Source organism: Agelaius tricolor, unplaced genomic scaffold, assembly GCF_023055355.1.
Source record: "Agelaius tricolor isolate 1412-34295 unplaced genomic scaffold, bAgeTri1.0.p SCAF_6, whole genome shotgun sequence".
Classification (NCBI taxonomy): domain Eukaryota; kingdom Metazoa; phylum Chordata; class Aves; order Passeriformes; family Icteridae; genus Agelaius; species Agelaius tricolor.
The window spans coordinates 45019386-45036097 of record NW_027269266.1 but is presented as its reverse complement, the minus strand read 5'-3'; the positions used below and the strand labels follow the sequence as shown (position 1 = coordinate 45036097).

The window sequence follows — 16712 nt, the reverse complement described above, 5'->3', positions numbered from 1 at the left end:
GCAGCTTTTACAGTCAGTATAGTGGAACAAGGGATAGCTTTTGTCCATTAAAACCTTCTAAAAATGCTGGAATATAATGAAAACCATTATACTTTTAAAAATGTCATTTCATTCTTTGCTAACACAACACTTATAAAAACTGCTGAGGGCTAAGTGGAGTTTAATAAATCCTGAAACCACAGCTACTTCATCCTTTGGAAAACTGTAACAGAGTTCAAATGTAGAACTGCTAGAGCAGGAATGAATAATTCATAGCAACAAGGTTTAGAATTTTGAGAACTAAAAAATTACCCAATAATGTCTACAGCAATAACAAGGTACTGAAATTCTCCTACCTCCTTGCAAGAACTTCATGGGGTAAACTATGGCGTGGTACCGGTCTATGCTTAGTGACACGAGGACGTAAGTTGAGGCATAGAGAAGGACCACCTGGGGCAGAAAGTATAACAAGACAACAGTTGAGACACATCTATTGCAGAAAGTAATGTCAGTGTGAACTCTGAACTAGGAATGTTTCAAAGCTTACTGGGAAAAAAAAAAAAGAAAAGGAAATCCTCCCACTCCCTTGTATATTCACCCAGGTATTTTTCCTTTTTCCTGTCCACAAAATTTAAAATATTTAATATGCTTTAATGTGTTTGACCTTTAAATGAACATTTTCAACATTTAGCACTTTTGTTGCTAGAAAAAATTCTACGCAGGGTTTTTGTCAGAGTTTACTCTATGGGAGCACAGAGCACGAGGTTTTTGTACCTGGAAGTAGCGAACGACCCTGCAAACGATATCAGGGGCCATAAAATCTCCAGTGTAGCGCCAAATGATGTCAGTCATTATGTTGATGAGTCCTGTGAACGAATCTACAAAGAAATTAAGTGAAGAAGCATTGGAAGAGGCAAATACATCACTTCAGGTGAATCCCAGAGGCAGGTAGGACCCTTGGGATGTATCAGTCCTAGGGGCATCCAAGCCATGACCACTCAGCCCAGTATGCCAGAGGAGCTGGGAAAACCTCAGAAAACACCCCATAATTATTTTTTAAGTGTGTCAGCTTGATTACAGCTGTGACAAATACTGAACCACTAAACCTCCTTTATTCTTTATCTGTTATTTCACTTTAAAAAGTCTCCTGCGAAATCACCTGGAGTGGCAACCAAATGCTGGTAAAGTTAGTGGAAATTCTGTCAGGAGTTAATTTGCAAACTTAATTAATTAATGACTAACTGTGCCTTGTCAGCTTGAAGTTAACCTACTTATGCCTTTACTTTTATATTTGCCAAATAAAATACACCTCAGGCTATTTCTTCTTTTTTCTTCTCCATTTTTTTCTCCTGCAAGAAAATCTAAAGAGAAATTCCAGCCTTTGTTCTGTTTCTTATTGAACAAGTGAGTGCTCAGAGAGATGCAAGTTTTACAAATGAATCACAAGAACTGGTACTCCTGTTTTACACACAGGTAATATTAAGTTTTGTCTTCAAAATCAACTTCTCTCACATGGACAAGATAAATGTTTTCAGTGCAGTCCATGGAAGAAAATGTGTACCAGTCCAGTGTCCTGCCACTTCAAGTAACGTGTCGTGTTGCTCTTCTTGCACAGATTACCACAAAGTGAGAAAACAGGTTAGGAAAACATTTCATGCAATTTTCAGGACAAAATCAACAATATGAAGAAAAAACTTCAGTCTATATTAAAAAAAAATAAAGTGTTTCATTTTGCTACCACCATTTTACACATTCAGAAACCATCTCTAAATTTTAGTGATAAAGATATTTTAATCCCCACATCAGAAGATTTTGATTTGAAATGTATGCCTTTGGAAACAAGCTATTTCAGCAATTAATTTTTTTTTTGAGAAATAAACAGTTTGGGTCAGTATTTCCAAGCAAACAGGCATGTGTTTTGCAAAATCGATTTCTTCGAAGCCCTTTGAAATTACAGAAATTCCAGATATTTCTAGCTGGAAATTGAGATTTCAGCTTAATGCTTCAGAAAAAGCAACCTGGTATGCTTCAGTGGAAAATCAGGGTTATTTTTTCTGTATCAGTAGTCCTTTATCTCCTCATTTTCTTCTTTCATTTATCTTCCTCTTCAAGTCTCAGTTCAAAATTAAATTAGTGTAACTACATTGCCTCCCTCCTTATGACTACTGTTCAATTAATACTGGTTTGCTCTTTATTCTCGCAGCCTTTTCCAGCCCCATTTTCTCTCTCTTGTCTCTTCCCCTGCCTCCAGAGAGAGGCTGGATCAGAGGCAATCTCCAGAAGGAAGTCTGTGGTTTGAAACATTATGTTAAATATTGTTCATTGAGTAGGGTGATGGGCCAAGGAAGGATTGTTTCTCTGATGACTACAGTGGCTTTAAGACTTTACTGAAAAGACTGTAGGTATATAATTAAGGCGGTCTTTGAAAAAACCACACAGTTTAAGTGTTTCAGAAAGTGAAGTGCATCCTCCAGCAGTGGTTCCAACCGATCCCTTTCCCTTGCCTTACCCCTGAATTATTGATTCATGTTCTCTCTCTCTACAGTAATGAAATATATATTGGTTCAAAGTATTGCACATCAATAGAGCTTCACCTCAGGGCATCCTCCGGCTTTTGATGGTCTGAGCATCTGCCAAGCAGGTGCTAAATCAGGGCTCAGCTTTCCTCGGGAGGGGGAGGGCGCAGAGGCTGCCCTCCCTCCTGCCAATCTCGGTGCTCTGAAGAGGAAAGGGAGGGAGAAAGGACAGCACCTGGGTTATCTCCTCATTCCCCTCTCCTCACGGCCATCTTCCTATCTCTTTTCAGTGCATGGGAGAGTGCTTTAGAGGTGCACCCTGCAGCTGTGCTGGGAGATGGGACAGCATCCTGGTGGTTTCCTTCAGGTAAGCAATTCGGCAGTCCCAGGCAACACACTTTCAGCTTACACCTTTCAGCTTTTTTGCATCAGGAGTGTGATTTTTAACCTGTGGATGGCCCCCACTTCACTGGAGATGTGATGGAGATCCATAGGGAAATGAGCCTTTGTTTGGCTGATGCTCAGCCCGAAAATACTCTCCAGGGTTGCCCTCCATGCATCCCACTCGTGCAGCTACCAGCCAGTGCTCAGGCTCAGGAACCATGGCAAAGTTTATGCAGCAGAAGCAGATGCCTCTCCAGAAATACGGAATGTGGGTATCAGCTCCGTCCTTTTCTTGCTACCGGTCTCTACCCACTGTGCGTCATTACCTACAAATGTATCTATAGCCTTAAGTATTTCAGGAGCTTTAAAGACAACTCAGAATTGTCATTCCCTTGAGAGCCGTTGAGTGAGGTTTTTCAGGTGACTGCAGAGGCTTTTAAATGAGGCTTAAACTTCACAGCTTTTTTTGTGCTGGCAGCCTCAGCTCCTCTCCCCCAGCAGTATGTTTTAAGAGCTCCTTGTGCTGAATTTCAGAATTGTGGAGGGCTCAGCATGAGCCTCCAAGCACGTGCCCCTGAACACAACACACACGTGTGTACCAAAGCCAATGCACCCAGCTGCCTCTGTGGGCCAAATTTAGTCAGATTTCTCAATGCCCTTTAATTATAGAAACATTCTCCCACTCAATGCCCTCATGCCCTCCTCAGGTTTTAGGAATATCTCTTGTCTTTTCAATCCTAAATGTACCAGACTAACTTTTCTCAGAGGATCCTTCAGTCCTCTGCTGCCTGCTCCAGAGAATGTTTCTTATCCCATCTCTGCAAAGGACCAGGCTCTCTCAGTATGAACACACATGTCTCGAGGGTTTGTACTGCAGAATTTACACAGGGCCACCAAATAAATAATTTGCTTTGTGCTGGTCATCAGACAGCATAAAGGGAAAATGCAACAAGCCTACAAATTATGACAAAGAATTGCTCAATACTCTCCAGAGACACAAGTACCTAGTGCAAACCTTTATTAGTGATTTAGACACTAAATGTGCTGCTCATTAATCTGTTCTCTTATGCTCATCACACCTTCAATAACTAGACTTTATATTTTTCACACCTTCACAGCAGTTTTTCTTACAAGCCTCTTTTTGCACAAAGCCCTGACATGCCAGCACTATAAACCTGGTACAGAGATAATGAATTGCCAGCAGACCTTTTGCCACTGGTAGATGAATCCTTCTCACCCTTCTATCATCTCAGATGCAATTATATCCATGACCACAGCATCCTGAAATCCTCATTTGCTGTGTAATTTGAATTGCTGTGGTAGAGGTCAGTGCATGGAAGTCAGCTGGTTTCAGCAATGATCTCAGCAGATCACACATTCCCTGGCTGCTTTTGGCAAGCTTGCACCTCAAACCGTGTCACTGGATTGCATCATTGCCATCCTAAGTGGTGAATGTCAGGTACACAAAGCTGACATAGCCAATATGTCTAAACCTCAGTGTCCTCATTACTTTGACTATGCTCACCACTCCTTACAAAGCTGGTGGCTCAAGTGTTAGATACTTGTGCTCTTTCACTGACAAATGCTCCTGGGCCAAACAGCACCAAGATAATTTCTGAAAACTCTCCTAAACAATCTTCACTCACAGCTGTGTACAAGCTTGTCATTCCCACTGCCTTCTTAACAGTGTTCTAAATTTTTTTACTAAGCAGCAGTGTGTTTACTGTGGTACTGTGGCAGCATTGCTAGGCAACAGTGGGGTTATAGACCCATGTAATTACTCAGAAAAATAGGCAGAAATTCAAATAATGAAATATATTCTCTTCTGATACAAAATAAAGATGCCAGCAAGTGATAATTTGTGACTTTTAAGCCAAATGTATATTCAAAGAAGGATACAGATGAAACAATTCCTTGTCGAAGAGAGAACATGGTACTAGTGTGACAGCAATGGAAGAACTTTGCTCCTGAGGGAGAGTGGATTTTCTATAAACAAATGTAAAAGAAAAAAATCCATGAGATTTCAATAATAAGAAAAAGTAGAGGGAGAAAGGGAGTAAAGAAAGCTTTGCCTGGGCAGAGGGAGGGAAGAACAGCTTTGTGGGGTTTGTGCAACTGGACAGGTCTGCAAACCTTTATCGGCCTCCTCCCTGTTGCCGCCATGGCCACAGACAGTCCTCAAAGGCAGAATTAGTGTCTGCCTCTACAAACCTGTCAGCATTTCAAAATGCAGCATTTTTAGACAGCATTTATCAAAAAGGCCAAGAAAATGCCTGAGAAGGAGAAGCGCCCTGTTGTTCCCAGAGGAGACTGAAACATGCTGAATATAGAGCTGCAGCATCTGTCATTGGGAAATATGTCAGGTACTGAAACAACCTGTGAAAATCCTGGGTCCTAAAGGCCAACATAACCCAGGTTTCCATCATTTTAGCAAAATGCCTTTGGATTTTTTTACAGGCATGAGTGAGTGCAGGCATTGCCTCTATAGTTTTGAGCCCAGGAACCACTTGGTTCAGGAGGTGATTGCAGTAGCTTGGGTAGTGGGTGCTGCCTCATATGACTGATCTCAGAAGTGTAAAAAAGAAATCACTGCCCTTGGAGGGAGAAATCTGAATGTCAGCTTGCTGTTGGTGTGAGTGAAACAGATTTTTTGTCAAAAAGCCCTCCACAGAGAAAGAAGTTCATTATAGAAAGCAAATGGAGGTAATTAGCAATCTGGCTTGGGAACAGGCAGGTTACAACTGTCTCAGATAATATGTTCATAGAAATTCATTGACTTGATGGTATTGCCACAGGGATGTACCTGTGCAGACTTGAGGATATTCCCTTCATTGCAACTAAGGAGGTTCAATCAAAAATCTGCACTAGCAAGTCTACAAGAAAATATCTCTATCATTTTATTATTACTACTGACACCAGTCTTCCCTCAAGACACTCACCCTGAGGATGAAAGTCTTTTCTGTCAGAAGTGGAGAGCAGATTGCTGGTAAGCTGTGATGGGTTAAAAAGCTCCACGTGTCATCTCAGCTGCAGTTTCATTTTCCCCTGATGAGAACAGTTCTATTAAGTTGGATGTGGTGATCCATGACTTCTTGGTGAAGCTGTGCCTCTTACTAAAATACCCTTTCTCTTTTCGTGTCACTTACAGAGTGATTCCATTTTAACAAGGTACATTTTGTTCTGCTTTGTAAACAGCACCAAGCTGCACAAGGAAACACAACATTTTGTAAGGCAAGACAAAAGGGTGCAAGCTGCTGGTCAGGGCTGAGCATTTCATATGGCTCATTTTTTTTGGACCTCATGATGTACATTCCCATCACCCACCACTCCTCAAGGAGTGTATCCTCTGGAAGCATCAGAAACAGCAGTTCACCAACACCTGCCTGTGACTAAGTGATAGACCCATAAAAACAAAAGTGGCTTCATTGCCCTATGGCAAAAATAAGGTCTTGTCCATGATTTTTGAACTGATGAGGCAGCCACTGCTCTCTGACCTTGCTGCTGTGTATCACACTTTATGTGCTGTCAGCTAACCAGAGTCAGTGCTGTGAATAGGCCTTGCCAGTTAGCAAAACTCATATCTGATATTTCTACAGGCCTGTGGGTGCAAGATATTTAAATTAGGTGTTCTTAGGGGTCCTGGAGGTTGGCTTTAGTTCAGGCACAGGGCAGAGAGAGCAGGAGAAGCTGCCCTACCTCTTGCAGACACCCCTGCAGCTCATTTTCTCCCACTCTTCCCATAGCCTGTGCTTTCCCCTGTAAATTTCACAGGTGGCTTTGCAAGTATTTACTGAACTAGAAATAATTTTGTAACCACATGTCCTAAAAAATGTACCCAGAACTCTGTTCTCATTCAGGACCTGATAGTGAAATAGGTTGTGTCCCTGCTCTGGGCATCTGTAGGACAAGATACTTACAAGATACTTACAAGATGCCTTTTCAAATTATGACATTTTAGCTCTTTAAACACTGAGCCAGGAGAGCCTGGTGCGTGGCCTCTCTGTGCAGTCATGGAGCAGCAAGGGGCTGCGTGTGGAGCAGGGTGGGTGCAGGGGGCCTGGGTGCAAGAGTTGCCCTCGTGCTTTGACAACTGATTCCTCCTCTTCACAACCCCTCCAGGTGCATTTATCTGAGTTTATGGTGGTTTGCAACCCCTTGCTCCAGCACTGCAGAACATCTGGGCACCATGCTGGAGGCAGGGCCAATGGGGAGGATGGTTGACAACCCCAGGAGCTGCCATGAATCTGCCAATCCTGATTTTAACTATTTTAGAAGTGTTGATATGAAGCAGATGTGATTGTGCTAATGCAGTGTGAGGATCCCAGGTTTCTGCCAGAGAAACTCTGGCAGAGGGACAGTAAGTGTGAGCCAAAATGTGGGGTGCACTAAGTTTTTGTGGGGAATCAGCAAGGACACCCACAAGTGCTTTGTTCCATTGTGGTGCCTGCATTGGAGCACACATTTTGCATTGGAGCAGGAGTTCTGCCACAGGTGCTAACAATGTGTACTATGCTGCTCTTGGGCATTTTATCCTTCAAGCCTGGCAGCCTGGAACAGAACTCCAAATGTAATGTATGAAGCAAAACCCGCTTGAAAATTGTCAAGAGAAAACCTGCTCAATTGACCTGTTAAAGCTATGTGGATTTTTTTGTGGCAGAAGTGGTGCTTTCTTTCTCTTTCTGGCTCATTGGAAGTGACAGGAAATTTTGTTGAACTGTGTGAGCACCTAATTTATTTGTTGCATTTCTTATATTTCTGCTCTGAAGTCCACTTTCTCATGAGATGAGGCAGGCCCTGTTAGGCTAGATGTTGTAAAGGATGGATTCAGTGATGCCCCAGCCTCACTCCATAGCTCATCCAGGCTGAAAGATGAAGGGCTGAGAAAAGAATATACTGCACAGTACCAACCTCTTAAGAAACAGCACTTACAAGGAGATCAGACCTCCAAGAATTAAAATTTAATATGTCCTGCCATTGTGAAAGGCATTAAAGTTATGTTTAATTTACCTTTATTAATATATCTCTTCCTACCACACCATTGCTCTAGAGACAGAGCTGGAGGGAGCTGGACTGATCCAGCAGTTCTGATAAGAAGGAGCATGGCACCCACCAAAACAGGGCAGGATAATGGGAACAGCAGCAGCACATCAAATACAGTGGGGAGAGGTGGGCAAAACAGAGGGCTTTGTCTCATTATTCAGAAAAACTGGTTCCTCCCACAAAGTTGAAGAAATTACTGGAGAATGGTTTCCTTGTAAAACCAGGATGTATTATGAACCAGTCAGAACAGTAAAGGCAAGTAATTTTCATTCAGATGCCCCCTTCTTCAGACCTCTGCAGATACTGTGGTTTGGGAATGGCAGTTGCCCTTAGGGGGAATATGCAGGGGCAGATGAAGTTGGTGATAATTCTAAATCCTAGGGAAAAGTTTCCTCATCCCATCTTGTGTTACTTGCATGTAGATGAGACCACTTTCTACTAGATGAAATGTTATTTTGTTGCATGCAGTTCATTTTGTGTAAATTCATTCAATGGTTCATTCAGTGGTTCATTCTGTGTAAAGTGAATGTGTCTCAGTGTAAATGCAGAAAACACACTCCTGTGGATCAATTTGTCTTACATAAACACAGAAAAACAAGAATATGCCTCCTCAAAAGACAAAGGAATCACACTGTTTGTAATTCATTGCTGCTGTATATATTTCAAAAACATTGCTGCTGTATATATTTCAATTTTTTTTCTGGAAAACACTTGTAGTGTTTTCCAGAAAAAAAATTACCTTCTGAGATAGCAAGTACCAAACAATTCTATTTTTAATTATTTGCTTCCCCACCATCTTGTACATACAACCTTCTGCTATTTCTTCTGAATCCTCTGTATTGATCATTTTGCCAACTCTTTACCTCAAGTATTTGAAGGACAGCAGGTTTATATATTGGTCACAACAGAAACTGTGTGACTATTGTCATCTAAAAATGTGGATCATCCATCAACTTTCAGTTGGTGTAATTCATGCACCCAGGTCACTAGGGTCTTTGATTACCCACACTTCTTCCAACACTGCCTTAATTGGCTCAGATATTGTTGATGCAGATACTTTAGTTTAAGTAGGAGTAGTAAGGGTGAAGCCTTCTTTCTCCCCTCACAGCAAACAGTAAATCAGACTCCCATGGTGCTCAAGCAGTGACAATGCATGCTGCTGCTCAATTTTTCTTGAAGCTTAGGCTTTCCTTTACAGAATAGTAGAATAGTGTTCCTTCCCATTTTCGTATCTGCTTTGTCTCCCCTGGTGTTTGCTCATAGCATGAACAAAAGCACACTGGTTAGTTTCATTGGCAAATTCCCATGTAAAATCATCATGTGGAAAAGGCAGATCAGGCAAACCCTCACTGAGCTGTTTTCCATTAAATATGCTGCAGTGCCAGAAGAGGCTGAAAATTCATTACATGTGGTCTGGATCTCAGTCCTGTAATTGAGCTGAACATGGCCAAAACGGACATCTAAGCATTTGGTCTTAATAGAGCAACTAGGTGTCTGCAGTGCCACATGATATCTTTGGCCTGAATTCCATAAATCCTGTTAATCATTTGTAAACATTTGGTAAGCATCTAGGCAATGGAGCTAAAGGGAGTGACTCTCCAGGGAAAACCTGTAAAACACGTGAACATGAGTTGGACATATTGGCAGGTGATGAACTACCACATGAAAATGTTAGATGTGTCATCCTACAGCCCTTTGCAAAGATGGGTAAAAGGAAATGTGTCGGTGTTATTGTTAGTGACACAAAGACAATATAAGTAAATAAATATCACTGCTTGAATATGCAAGAGGGGAATAGAAAAACCCTGATCTTCTTAATGTAATTTCAGTGTATGCAAAGGCTATTTCCAGAATAATTTCTGTTTGATTGCAACTAGATGTGCTGCAGTACAGATGATGGACTAAAAGGTGCTAATGATGTATTTGTACTTTTGATGTCAAAAGTTTAAAGTCATGTCTTTTAATGGGAGATAATGAGATCCTAAGTGATGATTCCAGGTAAAGCATAGTCGTTATAGCCATGCTGTTGGCAGCACCACACTCATGCAATCCTGTTTCTCAGCAATTACTGCTGCACATGAAGAAAGGTAGCAAACTCCACACACCTACCTATAGTTAACAATGGAAGTCAAACTCTCATGTAGAGTAACTGTAAAATAAATATCCTCTATGCCAGGTGACAAACCTGCCTGGATAGCCATCAGGGAATCAAACAGGCATCCATAAAATTTAGAGGTAATGTTTTCCAAGTAATTCAGAAAGAAATCCATTTCTCCCCTTAATGCTGAAATGTTGGACCCAGAGGATTATGCAATTTATCTGCCAAGCACCTTTTATTAAAAACAAAACCAAAAACAAACATAACACAACTGTCATTAGGATTTGAATGTCTGAAACAGGCTGAAGATAGGAAAGCCATAATCAGTCCTTCAGGACCACATAACAATTCTGTAGCTGTCAAAACAAGAATTAAGGCTTCCTATAAACTGACATAAATTGGCACAGCAAAAGCTGACTGCTGCTGATGTAGAAAATGCATGGTTCATTTCATTGACTGTCAAGTGTATCTACAAAACATATTCAAGGCCACCACTGGGCTACAGGAAAGGCTATTAAAATTACCTTCCTAAGGTTATCAAAACAACCTTCCTAGACTATCCTCATGTCTGGTTTTGCTCTGGAGCCCCATAGAAAACCCTGAGTTCACCTCCTGCCCTTCATGTTTCCCTGTGCCTCATTACATGCAACAAGAATAAAACCCCACCTGTTCTTGCACTCTGCCTTGTTCGAAAAATGCAGTGTTTTGAAGAAAGTGACTTATGAAAAGAGGTATTAAACAGGACCATTGTTTTTGCAGCCAGACTTAGAGATGCTGCTGCTCTGTTTTCCCAAACTATGTTACTGATGTGAATGAGGGCTGTGCCTACACACAGCACATCTGGACTGTGGCACTGCATGGAGCTGGTGTATCAGATGTTGTCAGTGTGGCCAACTCAGACCTCTCTGACTCCTTCCCTGGGTTCCCAAAGCGTTCCACCTGAGACCAATTTGAGGGCACAAAAAACCTCCAAGACCTACACAGAGCTTTGCTCTAATGGAGTCAAAGTCCCCCACCAGTGTCAAAAGTATTTGGATTGCATCTGAATTTTAGTTTAAGGGTTAAGCCAGCCAGCCAGAAGCTGTGTCAAGGTTGCAATCACAGCCCAAAGTGGAAACCCCAGCATGCTAAAATCATAAAAGACATTAGTTTTTTCAAAATGCCTGGCTTCTTTTCCCCACCAAAAACACATGAGAATCTTTGAGATTAATAACCAGATATTGGATTTTCCCTGGAGGTAATTCACTGAGATTGATTGACTATAAAGACTGTAAACAACTCTAATTTGAAAGCTAAAATCAATTGATTTGTGCCTTTTCCACATCCTGTCAGTCAACAACCTAGCAAAGTACTTCTGAAATTGGAATGTCTTCCCAAATGATGAATGAATGTGAAGTTTTGTGTTTATTTAAAATTCACACTGAAAATGTAACTGTGGCAAAAAAATAACGAAAATCCAAGTATGTTTATCTATATCTGAAGCAATGAATGGTCAAGAAAGGGATGTGAGTATTTTTACAAACATGCTAGAATCATAGAATTATTTAGGTTGAAAACAATCTTTGTGATGAATAAATGGCATAATCAACAGACTTCATAAATTCAGCAATATGAAGAATTTATAACCACTATCATTTCAAGAACATTTTCCTCAAGGCACAAAAATGTATTGTGGAAATATTGTTAGCTGAAAACAATGCTAACCTACCAAAGCACTCATATTGAAATGTATTTGGTATACTAATGAGTGAGTGTTTAAGGATTTGGAAATAGAGTTGAAAATGAAAAACTCTATCTTACAGGAGTCCATTCATTTGTAACATTTCAGAATGATCAAACTAGTCTTGAGCAAGAGCAAAACATTTTGTTTGTGATAGTATCTGCATACAAAGAGGTCCGATAGAAGAATTCAAAACCATTTCCTTTTACAGATCCTTTCAAATTCACATTGACATTATAAACCTTGTAAGTGGAGCACAGAGTTATTTAAAAGTATACCTTCAAGGGGCATGGTTTTGGAAGCATGGCTTTGTTTTTCCGACAATCTTGTTGAATTGATTTTTTCCAGTCTATTTGTATTAGCTGGGTAGAAGATTCACAGAAATGCAATTGTGTATTGTAATTTGACTTTGATCACAGTAATTTTCTTTCTTGAGTCTCCCAAGCAGTCTTCTAGAAACTACAGCAGTAATGGTATGCAGCAGTGGATATTGAACTGCTTGCAAGCCACTCGGGTAGCTCATAAAAAACATTATTAAAAGGCAAATGCCCTTTGTGCTCATAACTCCTAAAGCACACAAGCTGAAGTGCTTTAATACTTCTAATGCATTTTAATATATTGAGATGTGCTCTCTTGGAGTTGGTGTCGTGGCTTTCCTGCTGACAGCTTGTGCTCTCCTGCCAGTCACCGTGGTCTGGTTTGACTCTGGCTCTCCCTCCAGTTCAAGAAGTCAGGGGTCTGAGTGTGGTTTGCTGGGAAGCTCAGTGGCTGGCAGGCGGCATATGCATCCTTTCTGGAGTAATCTCATCTTCTACAGAAGGAACCTTTTCAGAGCATCCTGAACTATTTCCCTTCTACTGATGAGTGTTTTCTCAAACCGTGGAGGCTCTGGAGATGCCCAGTCCTGCAAAGGGGCTTTGGCTCACCTGCTAATGTGAATTGGCTCCCAAGGTGAGAGTTCTGGAGACCTGCAAAGGCCACAGAGGACAAGAGCATTTCTGTGCCCATGTGCTGTGTGTGCTTTACCAGGTAGAATAACAAAAGAACCCTTTAAAAGATAATCCTGATGTTCACTAAGAAAGTGGCATAGTGCTTTATTTTCTGGCTGCATTAAACAGCAATCTTCCCATCTCCTAAGGTCATCCCTCACCCAGCAACATCCATTAATGTTATGTTCAGACATAACATTCAGACATATGAGTTTTCTCCTTTACCTGATGAACTGGCACCACATCTGAGGATGTGCTTTCTCTCAAAATCAGAACCTGTGCAGGTGACCTGGAGCTTTCCCCAGAAAGAGAAGAGCAACAAGACTTGCTGTAGAGCTCAACAGCTGAATAAGTATTGCTAATCCTTACAGTGTGCTGGGGAATTCTTCTATCATTTATTATTTTCTGTAAATGTTTGTTTTATTATCATCATCTTTTTTTTCTATCTTGCCTAGCTCTTTTGTAAACTAAGCATTAACTTTATACTGTCTACAGGATCCAGATTTTGTGGTCTTAAGAAGTATTTCTGCAAATTGCAGTCAAAAAGGATGCAAGATATGTTGGAACATCTAAAACCTTCACACCAACAATAGGCACCATTCTAGTCAGTATCAAATTGTCAACATAGGATTTATTTTTTCAGTTGGACTCAAGAGCTTTATCCCAAAAAACAATTTCTCTATTGGCTCACAACTTCCCCTAAAATGGAAATTACTTTCCCTTCTGGTGTATTTTGGTGTATTAGGGACTCCTCTTTAATAGTGAGTAAACTGTACTGCCTTCATTTCCTCCTCTTCACTGCTCCCCTCCCCTTTCTCCACTTCCAGGTCTGAATGGAGATATTTGATTTGCATAACTGGTCTAGATAGTGGGAGCTCCGCCCAAAAAGAGCACTTAAAAGTTACTTTCAGAGATGGAGTTTATGCCTCCACCACAACAAAACCAAAAAATAACCCACAAAAACTAACAAAAGTTAGGCAGAGGGCTGACATTCAGTTTTAAGTATATAAGTTGTTTCATGCTCCATGCCTTTGGACATGGTATGTACTTACAGTAAGGTAACTTCAGAGTGCAAAACATGCTTTTAATGCCATTACTGACAGAAAATCCATACTTGAGGCAATATACACACACTTTTCCCTGCCCTAGACACAGTGCAAAACAATTCCATGCTGATTTCCATTAACCATCCATTTTCTCCAAGGCCTCAGAAGACATCCAACACTGAATCTTGTCTCACTCATTCTACAACCTGGTCCCAGTAAGCTGCGGTGCTACATGCCCACACTACTCAAAAATATCTGGCTTAACAAGCATTTGGTAGACATGTGACTGCCTTTGAGAAATACCAAAAGTGCTCTATTTTGAACAAACCCAGTTGGTTTATTTACTGTGTGGAAGGCAAACTGGGAATTTGGGAGGCACTTGAGTACCATGTTGTGGTGTCCCATTGAACTAGGCAAACTGTGAGTACCAGAATACCCACGCAGGGAGACTTACAGCCAGACTGCAAAGGCACAGGATGCATTACTGATTTGTTTGTCTAAGTTTCAGTGCTTGAGAGAAAAGATTTTACAGCATATTATGAGAGGGCACTTCAGAGAAACTAGGTTGATGTGCAACTGATGTGGTTGTCACTTATTAATATTAGATTAGACACCTTGGCAAAGCAAAGATTTCAGGTGAATAGTTTTATCACTGTGCTGTCTTTTGTGCGTTAAAATTTCATTAGAGTTTCTGTCTTAGAGCAATGAGGTTTGCCACTAATAACTCTTTGACACAAAGAAACTTATTCTTTATTTGAGTAACACAACACTATAAAACCTCATCAGAGCAGATCGTCAGAGATTGGAGATGCACGGATTCCATGAGTGGATTGGTACTGGTACTGTAGTAGAGTCTTCTTGGGTCTCATGCTCCCAGTATTGTGAGGATTATTCAAATGGATTGTGCCATTTAACAAGTTCAGTACTTAAAATGTGTCAAGCTTGCTGTGTGCCTGCATGTGCTTCTGACAGGGATAAGAAGGAATCCAAATTTAAATTGATTCTCTGAATGAAACATGGAAGTGTTTATGGTATTCTCCTTTCAAAAAGATGAACAAAACACTGAAAGACCCTTACTTTACCAGGGTTATGTACAAAGCTGTCCTCAGGAGTGGTGACACTGGATTCCATGCCAAGGATGACGGAAAATGCCACTCTGCTTTTCAGCTCTTTTAGAGGGAATCTGCTACTTTTCCATGAGCAAACAGCTGTTACCTTGCAGTTCTTAAGAAAAGGGTTTAAATAAAAATGTCCCCTTGATTTCTAAAAGTTTTGCATGTTTCATTAAACAAAGATGACTGAGCAGCAAAAGACATTTCGTGTATTTCAACTGGCTTATCAGCAGGAGAGATTGTTTCAAAGTGAGCATTGAAATTACCATACTTAATATACCTTAAATCTTTTCTCTGGACTTACTAGTAATATAGCAGTAACTCCAGCATTTCCGTAACACATTAGATTAAACAGTGATTATACAGTCCCTATCACTGCAGCATGGAAAAGTCATTTTTCTAGGAGGGCTCTCCATCCTTTCCAGATGTGACATCAGCTCCTGATTTTCTCTCTGACTATGGGAGCTGGAAATGAAGATGTGTAGAAATCATTCTTCTATTTAAGACTAGAAAATGTCCATCAAAAAAACCAATACCATCTCAAAATGTAGATGGGTTTTTGATTGTGGAGGTTTTTTTTAGGAAACAAATAAACATCTCTTTTTTGTCATGCGTCTTCAAATTCCCAGACTTTCAAAGCAATCTGTTTCCTCATGCAGACAACCCCTTATTCCCCACTTCTAGTGTGCAGGTTTCTGGCATATTTGAATTACGTTTTGTCTCTTGTTCTATTTTGCTAGTTTACAATGAAAGCAAAAAATGCCTTTCAAGAAAAAATTCCTTTCATTTGTTATCAGTAACCTCTAAGAAACTGGCATAATCAAACACTTCACTTTTCACTGCTGTTATCCCTGTTCCTTAGGAACGAGCAAAAAATTTGACTTGTGAATGAAATGTTTGGAGATTTTTCCAGATGTAATTTCCATGATATTTTGACTGATCGTGTTCTTGTTAAGCAGGTCTTCACTCTTCTTTCTTGCTTGCTACTGCTTGCAACATAACATAATAGGAGTGGAGAAATGTGTGACTTACCTGCAAGTTTTTCTGGATTTCAGGGCTATGGTGTGGGGGGGTGGATGTGGCTGTGCCTGTATTACATGTGTGCAGAAACAGAACCAGATCCCCATTGCATCCTTCAGTGATTTCAGGTGGTTCTTTCCACCAACACAGTGGAGCACAGCACTTACATGCACTGAACTCAACAATCTTGAAGTTCTTTCCTAACCTAATCTATTCTATGATCCTAAAGATTCTCCTTTAAGGCTAATCATGCAGCTGTAGTGTTAATGCACAGGTTTGGAGTAATATTTGTCACTTAAATTTGTCACTTTTGTTCCATATCCCATTTAGATCTCTGTAACTACCTGAAAGGACACTGTAGAAAGTTGGGGGGCAGTCTATTCTCCCTAGTATCAAGCAATAGGACAAGAAAATGGCTTCAGGTTGTGCCAGGGGAAAATTAGTTTGGATACTTGGAAAGATTTCTTCTTAGAAAAGGTGCTCAAGCATTGGAACAGGCTGCCTAGGGAAGGGGGTTAATCACCATGCCTAGATGTATTTAAAAGAGATGTAGATGTGAAATGCAAGGACATGATTTAGTGATGGACTTGGCAGTGTTAGGTTGGACTTGATCTTTTCCAACCTAAACGATTCTGTGATTTCATGAAAAAATTGTCTTTTGGGCAGCACCTAGAAAATCTGGGACAAGTTCCACATGGCAATTAAGAAGCAATTCTGAGCTCAAAAGAAATAATCCTGCACTTTCCATCAGGTAACATTGCTATGCCTTGCTGTGCTTAAAAATAAACAAATGGAAAGGTTCTGAGAA

General features: G+C 40.6%; 1 protein-coding gene across 2 annotated transcripts in view; it reads right to left on the bottom strand.

Annotated features, from left to right (window-relative positions):
• The window catches only part of NPSR1 (neuropeptide S receptor 1), an 88546-nt gene that overhangs the window by 19185 nt on the left and 52649 nt on the right, over positions 1-16712 (bottom strand). For both annotated transcript variants that reach the window (XM_071429638.1, XM_071429639.1), the window contains 2 exons: positions 754-857; positions 336-429 (listed from right to left, as the gene is read on the bottom strand). In XM_071429638.1, the coding sequence (XP_071285739.1) occupies positions 336-429; positions 754-857 (198 nt within the window). The remainder of the gene's footprint in view (positions 1-335; positions 430-753; positions 858-16712) is intronic.